Source organism: Polistes dominula, unplaced genomic scaffold (assembly GCF_049000335.1).
Source record: "Polistes dominula isolate Pdom_NZ unplaced genomic scaffold, Pdom_raw_medaka contig_20, whole genome shotgun sequence".
Classification (NCBI taxonomy): domain Eukaryota; kingdom Metazoa; phylum Arthropoda; class Insecta; order Hymenoptera; family Vespidae; genus Polistes; species Polistes dominula.
The window spans coordinates 5,538,748-5,560,651 of record NW_028301147.1 but is presented as its reverse complement, the minus strand read 5'-3'; the positions used below and the strand labels follow the sequence as shown (position 1 = coordinate 5,560,651).

Genomic DNA, 21,904 nt, shown 5'->3' with positions numbered 1-21,904 from the left:
TCTTGTAAAGTATTATCATTTCGATGATTATGGGGTTAAAATGAGTTACAAAAAAAATTAGTAAATCACATCGAAAAATCGCGAAATTGTATTTGAAATAGTATTAATAATAATATATAAAAAAAATATATTATATAGACATTTCGGAATAAAATATTGAAAGTAATATGAATAAAATAGAATAAAGGATACCCCTATTACGGTGGAATCATGTTACCAATAATACTCTATCTATCTTTATCTACGAAAAATTCGATTCCTGGGGGAAAAGGCGAAAAGGGAATTTAATTTCATTGAATATCCGACGTTCGGCAAAGGATTTTTACAAAACGAATGAGCACGCCAAGAACGACGACGACGACGACGACGAGACGACGAAGACGACGACGACGAGGATGACGACGAGAACGAGGAAGAACTGACGCGTACTTTCTACGCTTTGAAATCTCGTCGTGCCACGTGACGCACGATGTGTGTCGCGTACATCCCCCACAGTACCCTTCTCCCCTTCGCACACCCTTTCCTACCAACGAAAAATATCACCAAAAATCGTTCTGGCCTCAGTTTCTCTATCCTACACCGGAAATTAAAGATTCAACGAGCCGAAGGTAATTTCAAAGCGAGAAGAGAACAGGATAAAAAGAGAGAGAGAAAAAAAAGAGGAGAGACTGGAAATAAAAAAAAAAAATTAAAGAGTTGAAAGGTATGAAAAAGGATAGCGACAGTTGATAATGGAAATCGATGCCGTGATTCCACGAGTAACTACTAGGTGTTATGTTTCAAGTTGTTGAATTCGCGAAGTAACGTGACCTAAGAAAACATTGATCGCCCAAATGTTATCGTCGAATGAATACTAGGGTAATTTTATTGAATAACTTCATTGGAGATATTAATTTTTCCTACTTTTTTACAAAGTAACGAGATAATACTAAATATAAAAATAGATTAACAAAAAAATGTAACATTTTTTCGTTAAAAGTGGCATTTTTGGAAAAAATTGTATTTGAAAATCTTGCGAAGTATGCGTATACCGAATTACTTTCGAGATTAAATGATGAATAGAAAATTAATATATAAATGTTATATTATGTGGAAAAAGTATGATTATTATATAATCATTCAATTTCAAATTTTCAATTTTAGTTCTCGATAAATACTTGTACATTTAATGAAATGATTTTCTTTTTAGGAGGAATGCGCTTCCATGCTGGAGGATTTGAGCAGCAAGATCAATAATAAGCATCACGAAGTTCACACGCATCCCTTACTCTCAATATTCAAAATGGCTGAGGTTGCGGTTAAATTACCCTATAGCAACGGTGGTAGAAGCGTGTCAAGGTCATCGAGTTCAATCCTTATTCTCGTACTCCTAGCGTGCAACATTCTCACGTCTATTTCGGCGTATCTCGTCGACAATTCGTGACACGGATAATGTTGCTTATCCGAGATGAGAAGGGGAAGAAGAACCTCAAGCTTTCGAGTGTTTAAAATATCGACGACGATCTAGGGACATGAAAAAGTGTCGAAAATAATTAAGAGATATAAGGAAAAAATGAAAAAGAATGTACGTTTATGCAAGTATCATCTGTACGAACGTATACATGAGTGTATGTATGTGTGTGTTTGTGTGTATGTGAGTATGTTTATGTAAGAAAATTTAATTTATCTTTTCCTAAAAAGATACAAAATCGCTATTTGTCTGACTTTTCAAACTTATTCCTACAATCGAGAATCGAAATGATACTATATAAAACTAAGCAAGGTAACTTTCCATATAGTAGATTATGGAGAAACAAATATCGTATACGTGGTGGAATTGCAGCAAGATCGTAATAAGAAAAATGTCTTAGCGAAATACCTACGTGATGTAAAAAGAAGACGACAAAAGATGGGAAAAAGTTTATTTTCTTTCTTTACGTTTCTCCACGACGTCTATTTTTGTTCACGTTGAAGATCTCTCCAAGATATTGATTGAAAAGAAAATAGAATAGCAAAATCGACTTATAGTTACATTGTCACAAAATCGAACATACAGAAACAGCTGCAGTTACCTGTTCGACCTCGATACGGAACGTGCTTTTTTGATATATAATATATTTTATGTTCAATAAAAAGTATAACCCACGTATATAAAAAATGAGCATAAATCCAAATATAATACCATAGTTCGCTGCTGGACCGGCGATGATATTACATTCTCTTCCAAATGATCTTGGCTAATATAAAATTCTATCGCGTTAGTCGTATTGGCCACAATAAAGTAATACTACAACATGGTACTATAATTCAAGCTCTGATTTTTAAAAATTTCGATAAATTCCTTATTGTATGCATAGACGATTTTGTGTTATTATCAGAAATAAAATCAACCACGATTCTCGATTGCCTGGAATGACTTCGCGTGTATAAATTGAATGAATTAGAAGAAAGAGAAAGGGAGAGAGAGAGAGAGAGAAAGAAATGGAGAGTCTGTAAATGACTAGCACTAATTATTAATATGTATAATGAGTTAATCGGAAATCTCCTACCATACTGGACCATTAGGTGTGTTTGTTAAAGTTGATACCTGAAACAAAAATGACGCGTTTTCAGGCCAATCTTATGAGATTCCGAATGATGTAGATCGAATTATAGATTGTTAATATAGATATAAAATAAAAGGTGTAAAAAATAGAAGTAGTAAAACTACGACGTAAAGACAAAGAGAAGCTATTGAGATTGTAATACGAATGGTAATTTTAAAACCATCGTTTTAAGTATCGAATAATTATTATTCTCAAAATGGTGGCTCCAAGTTTCCTAAGCTGCTGTATCTAATGTGTGACATTAATAAATAATGCGAGAATTTGCTATATCCCACGATTAAAGAAAAGCAAAAAAATCAATGAAGTAACGACGTAGGAAGAAAAGGAAAACGAATCCACTTATATACAAACGAAGTATACATATATACAAAAAAAAATATATATTATTATTATTATTATTATTATTATTATTATTATTATAAATAAAACATATATTGAATATAAGTATGCAAATTAATACAGTTAAGGAATGAAGCCATCGATGGAAGCATAGTTGTGAGTATCCCAATTGACAAACATCGATATAATACCGTTTGTATATGAATACTCAGCGCTGTAGTGAAACGTTAATTTTATTATGAAGAATTCGTAAATTTAGAAACTTAACTAATTATGTGTACAATCGTGTTGGCATATATTTGATGCAAAGGAGAATATATGAATGTATGCGATAGAAAAATATTATTCTACTCCCGATCATCCCAACTGTATATATAAGATAAACCCTATGCACAAAGACTTGTTTAATTACTTTTTTATTTGATCATTTTATTATCTGAATTTTAAGCAATCACCAGGTTATACACTCGTTAAGAGAAATCTTTCATTATTTATAGATAATCAACGCGATAGTAATTCGTAAAAAAAAAAAACATTTAATTGAATTATCTCGATGCATTTATAATTAATTTATACAGGGAAAAGCGTTAAAGACGTATTCTTCTGTTCTATATAGATATATAAGTTGTAATTGTAATCGAGTACAATACACGGCACAATATTGCAATCTACTCGACAGGCTCAATGCGTTGATTTTGATGAGAAGAGAGCTGGGATGAACGCGAGCGAGATTGAATGTACGTGACGTGGCTATCGGAAAAGCAATAATGTATAAAGTTTATGATCCACTAACACATTGCTCAAAAGAATAGAATGTGTAAGTCTCATGTTATGTATACATACACACGGTTACACATAAACACACTCAAATACAATGAGAAGAAAATATTTGCGTAGGTGTTAAATAGATAAAAATTTCGTGGCTGGTATCCGAACAATCGTCTAAAACGATCTATTTTGGAATGACCAAACGTGCGTTCGTAAAAATGAAAACGAAAAAAAATAACACGCGTAAATGATCAAGGTCGGTGAAACAAAACAAAGCTCGTTTGTGTTGTAATTAATTGCTGAATTGTTGTTGAACACATATTTTTACGATAATTTAAAAAGGCATAGATACGCTTGAACCTTTTAACAACAACAAAATAAAAGGGCAAGTATTATATTGAATTTTGGTTGTCTTTAATCATAGCATTCAAATACAATTTGAAAATGTTTCACTTAGCTCAAGCAAAACACGACATCGAAAGATCCTACTACATTATATCCACTGAAATGACTTAATCATTTTCATTTTTAATATCCTTCAACGTTATTTTGAACAATTGTTCTCTCGTTGTATAATAGAACTGTATAGTAGTTTTATCTTATATATTTACTCGTACAAAATAAGATAATCGCACTATACCACAGTGTACTTTATAATGCTATTTGTTAATTAAACAAAGCGGAGTATCTCTGTTAACGATATACGACGTAACATGAGTTATTTTCACGAAGCAAAAATGGTACGCTTTTTCTATCGTTAAATGATTTTGAAAAAAAACTATTCACTTTCCTTTTCTTTTTAATTCTTACATTAATAATTAAACACTTGATTGCAAGATATTCTTAAGCAAAAAATCTGTGGCCTAACTGCATACTTAGTATTCTATAATTTTACTTCTACAAGGTTTGCTAATAAGTTTCGAAGTGATTTTAAAAATTAATATAATTCTCTTTTTCGAAATTTCTTAGACTAATTTTTTTCAGATTGTAAAACCATAAGCTTACTTAAGGAAGAAACTTTTTTTACAATCTAAAAACGGTAGACTAAAAAATCTTGGAAAAAATTGATTTTTAAAATCACTTAGAAAATGATACTCCATCCTGTATTTAAATTTACGTGCTAGTAAGAAGTAAGTAAGTAGTAAGAAGTAAGAAAATATTCTTGAGTTTATATTTAAAAACATATTCGATCATATCTGAGCTTCGTGAGAATGCTGAAAAGACGAAATATTTCTTGTATAGTAGTTGAGAAAGATTATTTATACGAAAATTTTACAAAGCACACAATTAAGCGATCGTTGAAAGCGCAATGTTATGTATTTGATAATAAGTTGTCTCTTCCATTAATTTACTCGAAAAACTATGCGAAAAAAAGCCAAAAAACAAGAACAACAAAAAATAAAATTCAAGAAAAAGAAAGAGACAAAAACACAACAGAGCAACGGTGATAAAACCGATGCGATAACAAACTACGGTGGTTCCAATTGAACATATCAAGGCCTCTTAGAAAGGCCAGCCAATGCGCGATTTTACTCTATGTTTCACATAGATTCAGTTTTTTCGAAGCTTTTTTCAAACAACAAAGATATAATGAATAAAAAATATAAAAAAAATAAATAAATATAAAAGAATGATTCGTTTGCAAAATGCGTTGCAAATACTTAAGAGCCATTTTAATAGTAATTGCATTTGGATGTCTGGCCTAATTTTAACGTGTTAAAAAAATATAACGGAAAGAATAAGAAAAAGAATAAAAAAAAACAAAACGTGAAACTCGATGTGCATTATTATAACTCGTTTAGTATTACATATCCAGAAAAAATAGTATATTACTCAACTAAGGCGGTAAAGTAAGAAATGTCTCAGAGCACATGTAATTGTTGTCCGAAGCGAAGCCAAGGTCAACAAACATGTGCTCTGAGGCTTTCTTATTTACTGCCTATGGTGAGTATACTTTTTTTTTGCTCGACGTAGGCGGAAAGCGGCAACTTCGTTTTGCACAGCAGGAGAAAAGTTGACACTTTTTGCCCGGAGGGAAGAAAAGGACTTATACAGCGACACAAATTTGTTAATTAACAATGTTGAGTCACATGTAATTATCGAAAACTACTAGCAAACGAATCATTTTATCGTACTATGGTACCATTTGTGGCAAGGGTCAGAAATCTCTATTTTCCACGAGCTGCAAGCTTTAGTGAATTTTTAGGATATTACAACCGTTCTAGATAAAAAGTTCACCCTTTTATAAATTCCTGCCTTACCGACGAAACAAATACGTAAACTCGTGAATAAATAACGATTATCATATGTCAGTAAGGTAGAATTTTGTTATTTAGATCTGTATCGTCGAAAGAGATGTTTAAATGTCTCCTTTCAATATTTTCATTCAAAAAACTACTACATTATAAATTTGTTATCGTCTTTATACAAAATTCTTGTAAAATCCATATTTAGTGGGCTTTTGATCGAAATGATGATGATTTTATAAAAAGATGTTCCGTCGATGAAACAGAACAAAACGTGAAAGCTCAACTCGTGAATTACATAACACACCTACACCTATACACTTGCAGAAAAGCGTACACTAAATGTGCATTATATACATACGCATAATATACCACACGTATAAAATACGCGAAGCATATAAATATGCATATATATATAAACATATATGTACATATTTTTTAATACTTAAAAGACACTCTCTGACCCCGGCCACGTATGTAATGTATACTGTAAACTATAAGACTATCTTATCTATAAACATATTCGTAAGTAGCGCACTGCTATAAGCATGCTTGAACCTTCCTAAACGACTCTGGTACTCATTATAACGTGTGCTCGCTATCGCTCCTAATCTCCTATAGACGAGCGATTATTCGAGAATCGGGCAAAGTCGGCAACCAGGTTTATATAGGAATGAAAAAGAAAAAAAAATTACGCGCGAAAACTTTGTTACTCGTTATGGACAAATGAAAAGGACTATTAAATTAAAGATACGACCGCGTGTAAAATTTTAATTATATTTCATTATATTCCAAAAAAAGGGAAAAAGATGAAATATCGATCGCATTATATCTTGGCTGTCCTGAGTAATGTGTCATAATTGTTGTCAATAAACAATTGTTAAATTAATGTGATTATAATCGCGATAATCTCTCTCTATTTAAAATTATACTTATTCATTTTTGAAGATTTACGAAAGAAATAATTCTAATTCGATTTAATGTTCTGCGTATAAAGTCAGTTCGCCAATAATTTCCATTCTGATTTTATTGCAATAGATTGATGAAAAGAATGAATTTATAAAAAAAAAGTATTGTCCAATAAAAAAAGATTCACACACAGAGAGAATAGAGAAAAACATACATACGTGAATCCGTCTTTGCCTAAGAATCTCTTCGATTTTTAAATCACCCGTAGAATTAAATCCGATGTAACGTTGACTGTATATACATATTATACATAATATATAATACACATACACAATAGAAATACGTACCTAATAAACTAATGATTAAAATACACGAAACGTTCGAGACCTACTGTCGATGTACATGTACATACACATGTCGATCGGAAGAAGGTGAATGTAACAAAAAAATAAAAAAACGAAAAGAAAAAAGGAAAAATTTTGGAACGCTTCCAGTGTCATTTAAGAGAAAAATAATATAAAAATAAAAATCCCCAAAAATACGTCAAAGTGCACTCGAAAAATCTGCTTAGAAATGGAAATTGCAAAAAAAGCGAAAGATAAGAAATCTAAAACAAAAAATAAAAGATTAAACAAACGAATAGGCGAAAGATAGATATACCACTATGTGAATGTGAACATGTACGATATATTATTATTTAAAGAACGCGTGAGTGTGCGAGAAAATGCGCGAGAAAGAAAGAAAGATTGATAAAGCAGCGAATACTTGTTAAAAATTATTATACAGATGACTACGAGTTGCCGAGGCGTTGATAAATAAACGATTGGGCTCTTACGGGCCTGTGAAATTATAATATATGATTTTAGATCCTTGAAACATGATCCTAGAATTCATATTGTTTTTTTTGTAGCAAATTTACAATGACAAAATAATATATATTATAATATTTTTTTGAAAAGACCATGTTTTTGAAGTGAAATTTCTAAGATGATGATAACGTCACAATAAAATATATTTAAAAAAATATAATAATTTAATAATTAATAATCTAATAAAACAATAAAGTTTATTTTGAAAGAAAGATTATTTATTAAGAAAGTTTAACTTAAATCGTACATGGATTCCGCGGGTTTTTTTTATTTTATTTTTATTTACGGATATTATTACTTACTAATAAAAATTAAACTAATTAACTAATAAAAAATTTTAGCAATGATAAACTATATTCTTTCATATGAAATAATCATAAATTTCAATTAGGGGAATAACAGATAAATTTATCTTTACTTTATTAGATATCATTAATTATACATATACAATCAATAAAATACTATAAAGTAGATAATATTAATCAGGAATCACACATCTATAAAATTATTAAATACAATATTTTCTTAACAATAAAATATAAATGAGGATTGATCATTATAAAAAATGTTGAATATTGAATTCGTTATAATATTTACATACTTATTATAAATAATAATGATATCACAAAATTGTACCAAGTAGTGAAAAGTATCAATAATGAAAACAAAAGGAAATTTTTAATATAGACATAAAATACAACTTATTTGTTGTAGACAAAAAATAAATAAATTATTATTTTAATAAAAAATTCTGGACGTAGCATTTCATAAATATTTTCCTTCGAATATTTTACAGATAATAAATAATTATACATTATTATCAATTCTTTTTTCACAAATACATTGCATTAAAAATGTATCGTTATTTCTGTAAAAAAAATATAATTCGTTACTTAATACTAATATTGCTTATAGAAAAAAGTGTTACACATGTAATTTAATTATTATTCTATATATCTAATAAATTTACAGTATTTACATATATATATATTATTAATATTTTGAATAAACGATATTTAAACAGTACAATATTATGAATATTTTTTCTTATTTTCTCATTTTTTTCTTATTTACTCTTATTTTATTCAAAGCTTTAAATAAGTTTAAATATATGCGTACTATACGTTCCCATTGTTGTTATATTCTATAAACACTGTAAAATAATAAAAAAAAAATATTAATAACAATCGTAAAGCGAGCGTATATTACAAACATTGAGTAGAGGTGCATGAACGGGATGCATTTGAATAAAAGCAACCCAGATTTTTATACTCGAGTTCATATGCAATTATAAAGAAATCATCTTTCTACTTATGTACGATGCAAGACAACTCGTTGGTTGGTTGGTTGGTTGGTTGGTTGGTTGGTTGGCCTACATGCAATCGCGTATAAAAGCCGAGTGCGCCTCCCTGTGATCTCTTTTTTTTAAATTGTCTCGCTAATTGCTTAGGATCAACCGTGAAAGAAGTTGACGAATAAACGAGGAATATGCGCGCGCAAGTAAACACCAACTCCTACTCTTTGACTTTTTTTACAACTACTTTTATCTTTATATATCTATCTTTATATACTACACGTGTATCAGTGTATTATATGTTACGGTCAATGTATTACTGCGAGATATATTTACAATGCTTAATCGAGTAGGACATTTTATAGATTGACCGTTCAATTTATAAAATGCCCAAAGGATTTTGGTCAATCTATAAAATATACTTTAGTGTGATTTGTTTAAAGCACGAGTCAAGGAAAATAAAAAATGATCTCAAGCTTTTGTTAAATTAAATAAACTAAGAAAATTTTTAAATTTAATTAAAGAAAGGGTGAAATAATCTTCAGCTATTGTAAATAAAACAAACTTACAAAGCCTTAAAAAAAAACTTAAAAAGTACATTTTATAAATTGACCAAAACCCTCTGGGAATTCAATAGATTAACCGGACAATATATGAAAAACATGCTTAAAATTACATCGGCCAATCTTAGTGGGGATTCTTTAGAATGCCCCGGACAATCTATACAGTGTCCGAAACATATATATTAATCGTATATATATATATATATATATAGACGCGAATATAGAAGAAACAAGAAGATCTATAATCTTCTCTTTCTCTTTCTTCCTTTTTATTTTCTTCTCTGCTTCTCTCCTTTTACGATCGTGTTTGACACGACCTCACGACCACGCCAGCTTAACCCCACTTATACCTCTCGGCTACACGAGCTAGGGAGGATTTAAAAGCGTATTTCAGCCTTCGAACTTAGCCTGCACCATTCCATTTAAGTATATGAACTGTCAAAACACATCCCGCGAAATAATTGGATTACTGATAGATATTAGCTGGTCTCTCCTTACCCACATATTGTATCAAATCTTTCTCCCTCTTATTTTTTGTCTTCTTCTAATTTTTTTCTTTTTGATAAATAACTATCGATTGATTGAGATTTCATCATACGTACCTGACAATAATTATATTGAGACAAAATGTGCTTTTGTGTGACAATTTTTCGAAATAGTACATAACATATATAAGAGTAAAAATATACACATTGCTATGATAATAATAAATTCGTTAAATTTGTTTAACAACGAAAATTGAAAACCCTCGCTGGTTATATTCGGAAAAAAGAAAAAATATTTCTTATATAGTACACAATTAAGCCACATACTTGGTGTGATACCTCTCGACAAATAACCTAATTTTCCAACCACTATTCCTACGACCATTCAACTCGCGTCTTTATTCAACGGATCGATCAAATGCCTGTCGTTTTATATTATCGATAATGACTTCGTAAGATTATTTTTTTCAATTCGACATAAAGATACGATCGATTTTACAATGAATATATAACGAATTTTCGAAATTTTCTTATGCATTCGTATGTTTTGATAAGAAACAAAATACATCACCCCCTCATGCTTTTCATTTTATCCAAATAATTATTCTAATATATATAATTTTTTTTTACATAAATTCAATTTATTTTCGTTAATTACATGCGAAAAGATTGAAATAAAAATAGAAAACGAGATTATATATATATTAGGGTGGGTCAAAAAAATCAATTATTTTTTTGTTTACAAGTGCCATGGAAAAATGGGTTGCCAAACACCTTAAAAAAATTCTCACCAAATATGAGCTCTTAATTTTAATAAGATGATCCTTCGCATCGCGGTTTTTAATTTTTTTTCTCAGTCCAATAGATTAAAATTCATACCTCATCATTAATTGATTGTAAAGAAAAATGTTCTAGACGAATTTTGTAGGAAATTTAATACTCTACAAAAAAGGTATTTTATATTTTTTCCGTAAACCTCACCATTTGAATGATATTGAAGATTTAAGTTTGATTATTTTAAGACAAATTTCATTTTTGTTTATGAATTTTATAACTCGACAATAAATGACTATTATAAAATGCGCAATACAAATTTTTATAGGAAATTAACTGCTCTATAAAAATGATGTCCTATGTTTTGGCGATTAAATTAAGCTTTCAGAAGATATTCAGAGACAGAAATCAGTACACATGAAAGTTTGATGATATTATATATATATAATATTAATTGTCATTTATAAATAGCATACAACTTAATGGGAAAAAAAAATTAAAATTAAAAATTACGAATAATCAGAATTAAATTGAAAAAAAAGAAAGACAAAAAGAGAGAGAGAGAAAGAGAGAGAAAGTCACAATCTCGTTCGTTTTCTCGTGTATAGAGAATCTCATTAGACCGAGGAAAGTGTGACTGTGTCGAATGCATACACCTGAAATAACCTGAGAAGTACACTCGCGCGCAAGTCTACGGCATATATCGAGAATAAAAGAGGGAAAGGTGTGTAAGTTGAAGACACTATTGCCACAGTATCGGCCGCGGCTATTTCCCGTGTTCTCCACAGCAGCCTCTTCTGCTACGAGGACACACGTAAAGGCACAACGACGTGAACAACGAGAAGTTTCACGCAAAAAGGCCGAACACACGAATACAGACACAGACACAGAAGAGCAACCCTTCGACAGAAGCGCGCGCGCTCACACATACAAATGCACAAATACAAACATAATACACAGTAACGGCCGTGTTTCAATCTATCTCTCTCTCTCTTGCACCGATGAAAGAGAAGAGTAGGGCTTAATCAGTTAGTCGATAGGCAAATTGGCTTAGAGACACCGACCAACCGGGTGGTTTACAGAAGCAGCAACCACCGTGCAGTGGCCAGTGGTTGAGTGGCGAACCAACTGTCTCTCTTTTTCTCTCTTTCTTTATCTTACTATCCCTGCCTATCTCTATCTCTCTATCTCTCTCTCTCTCTTTCTCTCTCTCTTTCTCTCTCTCTCTCTCTCTCTCTCTCTTTCTATCTATCTATTATTCGGTTTTCCGTAAAACGATCGACAAGTTCTACGGTGACGACGAGAGAACGACAGTTGCGTGTCCTCGATCGTCGTTCCAGGGGTTTCCTCGAGGAATCGTGCGAGGAAAGGAGAGAAAGAGAGAAATAAAACAAAAAAAAAAGAAAAAGGGCCGAAATGAATAATTCCGTGAACAATGTTATAAACTTCCTTTGAAATAAGTAAAAAGAAGAAACAAAAATAGGAATAACGAGGAATATTTTAGTGTTCGTAAATCTGGTAGCCACGTGCAATGACAACTAAATACTATTACTATTGGTATCAAAGGAGACGAGAGAATCCAGTGAATTGTGTCTAAAGTTTATCACCATTGTGCTTAGAGATCGATGATCTTTCGCGACAAACTGGACCGACTTCGGATCGACGATCGCTCGATCGGTAACTCGCTCGTACCTTTGATCGCATATGTGAGAAAACAACGTTGGAACTGTTGGAATTCATCCTTGTGACAACGTCGTCAAACGTATATACGAAAGGGTTCCTCTATTTAACAACGAATACCAAAACTGTTTGCGATCTGGATTGGCTGTGCGAGCCTCGATTTAAATATAGACAACGACGACGACTACTACTAGGACGCAGTGGATTGGGAGAGGAAAATCGGCACGATAGAATGTGCAGCTGTTCGGTAAATTCTCTTCGTAAATTTTAAAGATGTACAGTTGTAACTATGTTAGACACAAGCTATAAAAGTTCTCGTTAATTTCTAAAAATAAATATTTAATTAATCGTGTTAACTAAAAGATAACATTTCTTTATATTTCTTTTTCAAATTACTTCAAACAATTTTCCTTAAAAAAAAAAACTTTCTCGTTTCGTGTTCTAGGAATGACGAGACACTCTCTGGTGATCCTATGCTGCTACCTGTACACGCTGTTTGACATGGCAGCCTTACATTTTCCGTGAGTACATTGAAGAAATAATTAAGTGAAGAACTCTCTCGATAGGGCTACTTTTTCTAGAAAAAGAAAACAAGAGAAAGGGGATTTCCCGATTAACGTTACAAACGATAACACGAATACTCATGCCATTCAAAATTGAAAAACGGTAATAGTGTAACTATTAACACGTGTCAAATGCGATATTTTTGTCGGGTAATGATAGAAAAATAAGAAACAACATAATCATGGGAAATCTATCCTTCCTTTTTCCGAGATTATTGTGAGGTAACGTTTATCTGCCATCGTTGTCATTCTATTAAAAGGATAATTTGACAAAAGATTATTAATTAATTCGTTAAAACGATATTTGATTATTATATACTTATTCATTTCTTTCTGCACGAATAATGACGATATACGTTACCCCACCATAACCTCCCACTGTGTCGAGTTTCAGCGAGAAAGTATGTGAACCGGTTCTTTCCACGGAGGTCGAAGGGTGGCATATTAAAGTCGATAGCCTATCGTCTAGTACAATTCGACTTTCGGCGAGAAAGCGCGGGTACCGGTTTTTTCCCAAGATCGAAAGGTAACGCATCCATAATGATCGATATCATCCAAAAGTACGTTCTCTGTTCCATTTAAAACACTCATTCAAACTTGTTGACGTATACTTTATAACAAATTACTGATCACTAATCGAATAAGAAATAGTTTTAAAAAAAATTATATTGAAGAGATAAAAAAGACGATGATAAAAATGGCAAGAACATATTCTCAAAAGTCTTGCTATGGATTATTGGCTTGATTAGGTTTCACAGAAGAATAAGACATCAGGTTTGACGTTAGTCCGTTTGAATAGGGCTGAATAAAGGAATCTATTATTCAATCATATTATAAGACTGGATTGAATTTAGGTTGTACATTTAGAAATCTTCTAATATCATGTTCAATACATATTTTTTATTTTCTATAATATAGGATATAATTAAGAACGTTTCGTTCGATTTTAATTATATATATATTTTATATTATATATAATTAAAAAAAAGAAAAAGTTATTAAACAAATAAGCATCTTCTAAAAGATAACTTATTCAGACGAGCAAGCGCATTGAGGTGTGACCACGATTATAGTAATGCGATTGGTATAGATATCGCGAAATAGCATATATACATATAAAACATACATATAAGACAGAGGTCGTAGGTTAGGCATATTAAAACGTCTGCATGTAAGGAACACACCTATCTATCTCGGTTAAACTTAAAGGTGTGCCAAGCACGAAGACCTATTATGGCTTCTACGATATTGCTGTTTCATCGGTATCGCGGCAATATTTTACACTCGCTTATACTTTTTCTAGACTTCTTTTGGAGAGCTTATTTAAAAAAAAAAAAAGAAAAGAAAAAAAAACCATTTCTTTCTTCTTCCAAGATTTGCTTATGCATGTCCCTCGCTCAGGTATTTACCGTTAATGCACAATGCACGTATCTTACTTTTACACGAAAATTCATTTGATTACTGGTTTATGCTTTGTATGTATTAGTCTAACGAAGAAGATGAAGAAGAGAAATAAGCTCGAGTGCATCTTTCCTCCCTTTTCTTTTTTTTTTTCAATTTTTTAGAGAAGCCGACCAAGAAGATTACGGTAGGAAAGAGGCATCTCTATCGTTAAGAGACATCCTACCGATAAATCCGAAGCAATACGACAAGCACAGAGCACCGAAATTTTTGGGACAACCTACTATCGTTTATTTTCACGTCACCGTTCTCAGCCTAGATTCTATTAACGAAGAATCCATGGTGAGTTGTTATAATCAATATAAAATGATTAAATTACATTCTAAGAAACAAGAAACGTCCTATAAATAAACCTCGACAAGTGTCACGTTCAATAACGATCGTCAATGAACCTTTTTTTTTCGATTTTTTCGGCTAACTTGCTGACAAAAAAATGACTAGTATCATTCACACGAAACGTTCAACTATTAACTATTAACAAGTATGATGAAAAAATCCTGGTTTAAATCTTTTAGAAATTGTATCATTAATAATTTCATTCATTTTACGCTTATTATTTTATTTAACTTTTAAATGAAAGCATTCATTTTAACGAAAGCAATTTCTTTAAATAATTTTCTTCTTCCTCTTAAGGGAAATATTTTTCTACTTAAATTATTCTGTGTCTCTAATGGTAGCGTTATTTTAAAATAAAAAATTAATATCTACCATTAACCCAAACCTTACTTACAATTTATTTATTTATTCTAATGAAATATATATTGTGTTGTATTTAATAATTTTTTGTCTTTTTACAGACCTACGTCGCAGATATTTTTTTGGCTCAAAGCTGGCGTGACTCTAGATTAAGATTGCCAGAGAATATGTCGGAAGAGTACAGAATATTGGACGTTGATTGGTTGAACAATATTTGGAGACCCGATTGTTTTTTCAAGAACGCGAAAAAAGTTACTTTTCATGAAATGTCCATACCGAATCATTATCTTTGGCTTTATCATGATAAAACATTACTTTATATGTCTAAGTAAGTATCTTATTTTAAAATTATCTTTTAACTTATTCTTCAATTGTTATAACTTTTCTCAAATTTGTTCTTATGTAAAAGTGACAGATGTACACTGAATATTCGTTAACAATATGTATTATGATTCAATTATAAATAGAAAATTAGGATATATCGTTTGTGGTTAGTCACACTAATTAACATTTATGCTAATCTAATTGTAAGCTATTGTTTGGCAAACAAATTTTTAATGAGAAGAATAATGTTTGGGAAAAGTATGCTTTTCGTTAACGCTCTAACAAACTACTATTAATGCTTTTCATGGAGTAATTGCTAATAAAATTATTTATGATATTTTAAGCAATGTAAAATACATAAGTCATTTTGGGCTAAAAATGTAGTTAGTAAAGTTTGATTGAACATAAATATGATATTCTTTGCTATTAAAATATTACTTATCTCGATAAATATTAATTTGTTTTTATTTGTGTAATAATTTATAGGTTGACTCTGGTACTCTCTTGTGCGATGAAGTTCGAATCTTACCCTCATGATACTCAAATTTGTTCAATGATGATAGAAAGCTGTTCGTATGATCATCTTTAACATTAATTTCAATCTATAAAATTGATTTATTTTCATTTATGTATAAGAATACATATTTTTACACATTGCAGTATCACATACGACGCAAGATTTGGTCTTCATATGGAACATGACCGATCCGTTAGTAGTAAATCCCGAAATTGAACTGCCACAGCTTGATATATCGAACAACTACACAACCGATTGTACGATCGAGTATTCGACTGGAAACTTCACGTGTATTCAGATCGTTTTTAATTTAAGAAGAAGATTAGGATACCACCTGTTCCACACGTACATACCTTCAGCCCTTATCGTTGTAATGTCCTGGATTGCCTTCTGGATCAAACCCGAAGCAATTCCAGCTCGAGTTACACTTGGTGTAACATCACTCCTCACACTTGGTAAGATTACCTTAGGTTAAGTACATTATGAATCATTCTAGTTATTTAATATTGGGGATATTGACAGGACACGATGGTCTTTTATATATATAATATAAACTTCTATAAAAAATATACTATTTACAAACATATACAAAGTATTTCACATACATAATTTTTAACTTATATATTTAATTCAAATAAACAAATATTTCTCGTACTTGAATAATATGTTGCGCATACTCATAAAACATTAAAAGAGATTTAAGATTATATAGAATACGTTTATATTATAGATCTTTTATATTATAATAAAAAATGTAAAAGTAATATCGTATTCCACAAAAATTTCGTTGTAATATTAAAATAATATCTCTCTTCTTGAATAATCATGAACAAAGAAACAAAATATATATATTCTTATATTTACAGCAACTCAGAATACACAGTCTCAACAATCGTTACCACCCGTTTCGTATGTGAAAGCCATTGACGTATGGATGTCATCGTGCAGCGTCTTTGTATTCCTGTCCCTCATGGAATTCGCCGTAGTCAATAATTACATGGGTCCTGTTGCAACGAAAGCCATGAAAGGCTACTCCGATGAGGATCTTAGGGAAGCTATCGATGAATTTAAGGTTTCACTTTATTTCCATATTTCATTCATTTTTACTATATTTATATCTCTTTTACAATTTTTTTTTATTTACGAAATTTTTCGATAACCAACCCAACTATTATCGAGCAAAACTAAAAAGTATATTTAAGAAATTGAAGAGCATTCTCGATTATAAATGGATATATAAATTTTCACAAGTTGTTTTTGTACTTGAGTTACGAAGAATATTGTTCAATGAATTCTTGAGAATTATCCGTAAAATGATCGAGAGCACTTTGGATAAAAAAGGAAAAAAAAAGGAGCGTCAAGTGGAAAGTTTTAAGACTGTTGTCAGCTTTGTTAAAACTCTTATCCTATCTCTCATAGCCATGAGCAACTTTATATTCTCATAGATTGATAAAAAAAAAAGAGAGTAAGATAGAAAAAGAGAGAGAGAACAAAAATTTAAAAGATAATAAAAATTGTTATTATTAAGCGTTTTCGACCTCTAACGAACGAAGAACAGTGAATATTTATTACAATTTTGTTTTCAGAAATTCTTGCAAAATGTTATTTGCAATACGTATCGCTAAATATGTCAAGCGTATAGATATCTTTGCATTACGTTTACGTACACACGAACTCGTTTGTAAACTCTGGTAATTCTCTCAGAAAAGCATGATTATTTACATCACTGTAGCGCAAATAGATCGTTCGTGTTTCACGTGCAAAGGCTCTAGTTAACGAGACTGTTGATTCGCTTTAAATATCTCTACACCTTTCTCCATTAGAGAAGCTCGAAGTATAGTCCCGATATCGTAATTAATCTATCTTCGGATATATTCAAAAGAAAAAATACAACAAGATAAAAAGATAAAATTATTAATATGTTTACATAATTATTCGTATCTTTTTTTATAAAGTACAATAGGAGGGTAGTAAAAAATCAACGATAGAAAATTTTACGTTACAAATCAACGTGTCGGATTTTACGAGTATACTTTTCAAGAAACTTTCTGCATCAAGAATTTTCAAGTTAAAACGTTTCTTGCCTAAAACTTTGTTGAAGAATCGGAGAATCGTTTGTTTCCGTCTAGTTTCGGCTGCTTTTTGAATGTAACACGATAAAATTTGCTAGATAGAAATTCATGGGTTTTTTTACTTATAATCAATTGTTCAAACTTTCTTCAAATTTGTTCTTATATAACAGAGACGGAAAAATATTGAAACTTCGTTAACACAAAATGTATTATATTATAAATATATACGTACTCTAAACCAGTTTGATTTTTAGTACCTGATTAAAGATGAAAAAGCAAATTAAAAATAATGCTCCTTAAAGTACGGTTTTGGGAAAGACTCTCCTCGTATCATCAACATTTGAACCCTCTAATCTTTTTTAATACTACTATATTTTTTAATGATATTGGCACTTTAAAGCCATTACCTTCCTAAGCCGGTATTTCTTGTAATATCTTATGTTAGTTTAAATCCAGTTTTGCTTAAGACGTTGCATCTCACATGTGCCGAAAATACGCTTATGTTTTTACGCCGTTTTTACGCCGTTTTTACGCCGTTTTACACAATGTTGTTACGCCATTCAGATCATTTGAAATGTTCATTTGAAATCCGTCTTAAATATGAAATCACCAGAAATCAATCCAATACGAATCGTGTTGATATTTTCATGAATTTGGAAACTACTCTAATTACATGTGATTTGATCTAATTGTAAAATCTATAATATCTTGTAATAATTTATAGACCCCGATGAGGCCCGATTCCGAGAGAAGCAGAAGTCCTGTAAGGCCACCTACCGTCCAGTACGATACTTGCTGTCAGGGTAGGGCGACGGCAATTTACATCGATAAAATCTCCAGATTCTTCTTCCCCTTCTCATTTTTCATCCTGAACGTCGTTTATTGGAGCACCTTCCTATAAAATAAGAAGAATCTCCGCCACGTTTACTGATTAATCAATCAGCGAACATAGACATTCAAAAGAAATCAAAAAAGAAACGTGATTCAGTAGTGCCTTTTATACAGTGTTGATAAAAAGTTAGCTAATGTTATCAAGACTTATTGTTTGGCTTGAAATAATGAAAACTAATATAAGTTTATATATAAATGAATATTTTATGATGTATCATTTACCACGTTTGTGTTATCTACAATTATATGGAAATCAAAAATGCTTGATATGCAACAAGGAAAAATATAAATTAAGTTATCAAATTAACTAGAATTCAAAAACTATATGTAATATATTTAAAAAACTTTTCATTATTTGAACATAAACAACTTTATTATCATCCTGTATAAAATCTATACTTACAAATCGCATTAATATTAACGTACGTTATAATTTAAAAGAGTATTTCTTTTATTTATGCTAATAATAATAGCAACAAATTAAATCGTTTCAATTTTTTAATCCTTTGCACTCAAAAAAATTAGAAATTTTGTCATTAAATATGTAATGTAATAATTATTATTATTAATAATAATAATAATATTATTATTATTATTAGTATTATTATTATTAAAAAATGTTAATGATATTAAACAAAATATATTTATATCAAATAATTATTGTTGGCTGTTAATATTCACACACCTATATACGTATATTGATATACAAAGATGATTTTATATATGAAAATTGCTTTCAATGGTCAAAAGAAAAAATATACAAAGTGCAAAGGATTAAAAATAACTATTTAGTTTAAAAAAAAAAATTTTAATGTACTTTCTCATGGAAAAGCGGCTTCCTTACTTAATCGAAGATTTAATATTGTGGAAAGCCGCAGATAGGATAGAGGGTCTTATCGTAGGAATGTACGACCACTTGCGGGTTTTACTGTTAGACAATAATGTGGTATCCCTTACATGGTAGGCCGCATTGCCATTATACCGTCTAGTTTAATCGTAAGAGCATCTAGAAATTAAATGCTTCGCGTCTAAGGAAAGAAGATTATTAATTAAATTATTAATTCTATACATTTATAAATAACATTGATATCTATATGTTTTTTTTTTATACCAACGTTAATGAAAAAAAAAAAACAAAGATTTATCAAAATGCATTTTCGATTAATATTACTCGTCTATATTTAAGAATTTTCATCGAATTTCTTGTTATATCGAGCTATCGTAAGTATGTTTTTTTAATAAAACAAAAATCGACTCGAATTTTAATATTATATATCTATTATTAAAAAAAAAATTAATGCCTTTAATTATATATACCGTATTATTATAGTATTATCTCGTTATATACATAAGAAAAGCAACAATTTACTCGTAGGAATTAAATAATATTTATTAAAAATTATGAAATCTATATACATATGTTACGGATAATATATTACTAAGGACATTGTATATACTGACCTACATCCTTGCACGCTGTTCTTTAAACACACCCCACTAATGTAAGTACATTTTGTAGACTGACCGAAGCTTGCTGCTAACACTGTGTACAAATTTTTTAATTTCCATAATTTGTTTCACTTACATGAGTGTAAACATCCCTTCCCACTCCCCATCCGTGCTCTAAACACAATCAATTAAAGCATATATTCTAAAGTGAACAAAACCCTCTGGGCATTATAGAGATTGACCAAACAATCTATACAATGTTCTACTCAATAGGACATTGTATATATTACTCGTGCAATATACAGGGTGGGTCACCACATTTTACCATCTTGATTTACGTTTTTATTACGCGTAGCAGAGAATGTTTCACATGGAGTTGAATGGCTTTAAAAGGGGCTCATACTGATTGTACTTTTTTTTTAGGTGGACGTGTCAAGGACATATGAAGGTCATTAATGTTTTTTTAAATGGAATCATATATTTTTTATTGCATCATCTGATGCACTTTCATATTATTTACAAAAAAGTATTGACCTATTTATGTAAAAAAATTATTACTTTAGGAGATATTTTAATTTTTGTCTATTTACAAAAAAGGTTCAATATGGCAACCATTTGCATCAGAACACTTTCTGAATCGAGAAATTAATGACTCATTAACGTTTCTTAATGTATCTTATGTTATTTCCTTGCATTCACTGACGATACGATCCCTTATATTGGCCATTGTAGCTGAAGGATCAGCGTAAACTTTATTTTTTAAGTAGCCCCATAAGAATAAGTCGAGGGGCGTTAGATCTAGTGACCTAGCCGGAAAATGAAAAAGTTGTCTCTTTGAGTGAGAGCCCAATTACAAAATTCTAAACGTTTATAACAGTCATTTGCGGTCAGTTCTTGAACCTTTGATACATGATATGAATGGTATTTGTGCTTTCTCAGTATGCGTAAAATGCTTTTGCGACTAATTCCAGCTTGTCTTTCGATTTCGCGAGAGCTAACGGATGGATTTATCGTAACTGCGGCTAACACTTCCCAAATCGTTGGATAGAACGGGGTGGGCCCATTCATTTTCCGGCTAGATCACCAGATCTAACACCCCTCGACTTATTCTTATGGAGCTACTTAAAAAATAAAGTTTACGCTGAGCCTTCAGCTACAATGGCCAATATAAGGGATCGTATCGTCAGTGAATGCAAGGAAATAACATAAGATACATTAAGAAACGTTAATGAGTCATTAATTTCTCGATTCAGAAAGTGTTCTGATGCAAATGGTCGCCATATTGAACCTTTTTTGTAAATAGACAAAAATTAAAATATCTCCTAAAGTAATAATTTTTTTACATAAATAGGTTAATACTTTTTTGTAAATAATATGAAAGAGCATCAGATGATGCAATAAAAAATATATGATTCCATT

General features: G+C 30.7%; 3 protein-coding genes across 4 annotated transcripts in view; 2 read left to right on the top strand and 1 right to left on the bottom strand.

Moving 5' to 3' along the window:
* The window catches only part of Gfrl (Glial cell line-derived neurotrophic family receptor-like), a 238,459-nt gene extending 230,759 nt beyond the window's left edge, over positions 1 to 7,700 (top strand). The window contains exon 17 of the mRNA XM_089177345.1: positions 1,190 to 7,700. Within this exon, the coding sequence (XP_089033471.1) occupies positions 1,190 to 1,423 (234 nt within the window). The 3' untranslated portion in view covers positions 1,424 to 7,700. The remainder of the gene's footprint in view (positions 1 to 1,189) is intronic.
* Positions 7,701 to 8,749: 1,049 nt separating this feature from the next.
* HisCl1 (Histamine-gated chloride channel subunit 1) lies at positions 8,750 to 21,774 on the top strand. Of its 2 annotated transcripts, XM_015335450.2 has the most exons (9): positions 8,751 to 12,759; positions 12,958 to 13,033; positions 13,470 to 13,601; positions 14,641 to 14,818; positions 15,334 to 15,560; positions 16,043 to 16,125; positions 16,217 to 16,528; positions 16,940 to 17,145; positions 18,870 to 21,774. In XM_015335450.2, exons 2-9 carry the CDS (start codon positions 12,960 to 12,962, stop codon positions 19,044 to 19,046), a joined length of 1,389 nt encoding a protein of 462 aa, XP_015190936.1. In that variant the 5' UTR covers positions 8,751 to 12,759; positions 12,958 to 12,959; the 3' UTR covers positions 19,047 to 21,774. The 2 variants fall into 2 exon arrangements, with proteins under 2 accessions (XP_015190937.1, XP_015190936.1); XM_015335451.2 differs by lacking the exon at positions 13,470 to 13,601 and having other exon boundaries at positions 8,750 to 12,759.
* The window catches only part of Shal (potassium voltage-gated channel protein Shal), a 120,822-nt gene continuing 116,442 nt past the window's right edge, over positions 17,525 to 21,904 (bottom strand). The window contains exon 5 of the mRNA XM_089177341.1: positions 17,525 to 19,040. Within this exon, the coding sequence (XP_089033467.1) occupies positions 19,002 to 19,040 (39 nt within the window). The 3' untranslated portion in view covers positions 17,525 to 19,001. The remainder of the gene's footprint in view (positions 19,041 to 21,904) is intronic.